Genomic DNA, 2,500 nt, shown 5'->3' with positions numbered 1-2,500 from the left:
CGACAGCTTTCCATCGGGTTTTTAAAATCTCAATTTTAAAGATTTTAACGCAAACAAACGAAGTTTTTGTTTTTAGAAGTTTCCATTGCATGGATATTACCCAATATCAAACTCTGCGCTTAAAGTGCAAACATGCATAAAGGCTTCCATGCAGAGCCGCGACAAGGAGTCTTCACATAGAGTGGATTATCACCGACAAAAATGATGCATTTTCTCATATCAGGATGTTCTCAGCGATGCTTCACCTGTAGGTGCAATCATTTCGACCCATCACCTGTTCTGTTGCTGCCAAACGAGGAGTAATAAAATACATCTGACTTCAATATACCTTCATTTTTAAATGTGAGTCCAAGGAATTATCCAAGACAGCCCTACTTTGCCAATTTGCCTATACCACCAGTACGACGACTGTAGCGTCGTGGAGGTGGCTGCTCCTCCCGAGGGATGGTACTGGAATCCCGGGGTTTGGGAGCGACGCCTCGGCTCCTGCACTGGAACTTTCTCTCGTTTTGGAGTCAAGCGGACTTGAAAGGAGATGAGAGCCGCGTTCATACACTTCCTTGCCTGCTTCTTGTGCCTTTTACGCACCGCTGCTGAGGTAAAGGACTTTTACAAGTGCACAAATACACATTACTGAAACGATAGTTGAGTGCATTGATATTCTGCATATTTCACTGTAAGTGCTGCAGGTCCTTTTGCTGCATGAGTCTGCATGTGTTGTGGTGTATTTTTTGTTAATCCAAATATTTAGATTTCTTGTGCAATATGATTCAATACGTATCACAATGGAACATAGTGCGTTTGGATAAAGATTGAAAAATCACCATTCTCCACTTTCACTGCGTAATTACGCACAAGTGGTCGATCATATGCAACTATCCCAATGTAGGTTTGTGATGTTTCTCTTCTCTTCACGTACATTCTGCCAAATTTGCGCAACACACCGAGCAACAAGTGCAAAGTATGAGACTAATTGAATTCCCACCCCCTCTCACGTGCAGAGCAGATTCCTAGTTGATCCACTCCTTTCAACGCTTCATCATTATGCGTCTCTAGAGAACGTATAATCAACTTTCGGTTTAATTGTGTCTCCTTTCAAACGAATGAGTGATTGATGTCTTCTGTATTGTTCCAGGAGGTCCCTCTCCCCCGGGAGCTGCTGGAGCGACTGTCCCGCAGCGAGATCCGCAGCATCAGCGACCTCCAGCGGCTGCTGGAGATAGACTCCGTAGGTAAAAGCGCTTCATTATAGATTTCATCCAGGTCCGTCGTTGTAGTCTACACTCCGCAGACAATCAAAGGGGATAGGGGCGGAGGGAGAGGTGTTAGGTTGGCTGCTTGTGTTTTAAAAAGCATGACAGTCATGGTCCTGATGAATCGATGAATTAGTTGCTGCACCACATTGCACAAAAGAGGATGTTTTCCTGTCCCCTCTCGTGGGCTGTCTGTGACTAAAAACGCCTCACCGGCTGTTGCTAGGAGACGGGCGGACCTGTCCCGCTGCTCGCGGCGCCGCGCGCTCAGGCTGCCACCGTGAACTCTGTGACTGCTGCGCATTGAAACTCATTTTTCACGACAGAACACCGTCATAAACAAGAACGGCACTACATTGCATGAACAATCTATAGGAAAGCTTAGGAAAAGATAGAGATGAAATGTCTACTCTTAATAATATAGCCTACAAGTATCACTTAGGCTACTCTAGACCTACTCCTATCTACTTATTCATTTTGACAAAAAAAAATAGTTTTTAATTTTTCAATTCCTCAGGGACTACAGCTCCACCATTAATTCTGGCATTATTGAAATGCAAATGGTGTGTGTGACGGCTCCCCGGCGCTGGGGGGGTCAAGTGGCTAACTTCATTATGCTGTTGTCATGCTGGCCATTATTAGTGGAGCGCAGGGCTGAATGGCCGCTGTGTTGTTATGTATAATTCATGCTCAAATTCCTGTGTGTCAGGGGGAAGAGAGGGAAGGAGCACGGCTTTGTGTTCCACCACCACACACACACACACACAGCAAATGAGTTCCTGCACGTAGGCGTAGCTACACACACACACTCTCACTGACACACACTGACACACACACACACACACACACTCAAACATATGCACGGGCATGCATGCACATGCACACATACACACACACACACACACACCCACACACACACACATGCACGCACACACACACACACACACACACACACACACACACACACACACACACACACACACACACACACACACACTCACAGACACACTCACAGACACACACACACACACACACACACTCACAGACACACACACACTCACACACACACACACACACAAACACTGAGGACACATCAGAAGCGTGAGGAGTGGGTGTTTATAATTGAATTAAAATGACCTGTCTTGGACTGTCAGGCTCATTTCCAGGATGTGACACACACACACACACACACACACACACACACACACACACACACACACACACACACACACACACACACACACACA

At 46.0% G+C, this 2,500-nt stretch overlaps 1 protein-coding gene across 1 annotated transcript in view; it reads left to right on the top strand.

Annotated features, from left to right (window-relative positions):
* Positions 1 to 535: 535 nt before the first annotated feature.
* Positions 536 to 2,500, top strand: part of pdgfaa (platelet-derived growth factor alpha polypeptide a) — a gene marked incomplete at its 5' end in the record, with an annotated part of 7,927 nt that continues 5,962 nt past the window's right edge. Inside the window, 2 exons of the mRNA XM_083694391.1 lie at positions 536 to 598; positions 1,136 to 1,232. Coding sequence (XP_083550517.1) covers positions 536 to 598; positions 1,136 to 1,232 — 160 coding nt within the window. The remainder of the gene's footprint in view (positions 599 to 1,135; positions 1,233 to 2,500) is intronic.

The sequence above is a fragment of the Argentina silus genome, assembly GCF_951799395.1.
Source record: "Argentina silus genome assembly, chromosome: 22".
NCBI lineage: Eukaryota > Metazoa > Chordata > Actinopteri > Argentiniformes > Argentinidae > Argentina > Argentina silus.
This window is presented reverse-complemented; position numbering and strand designations above follow the sequence as displayed.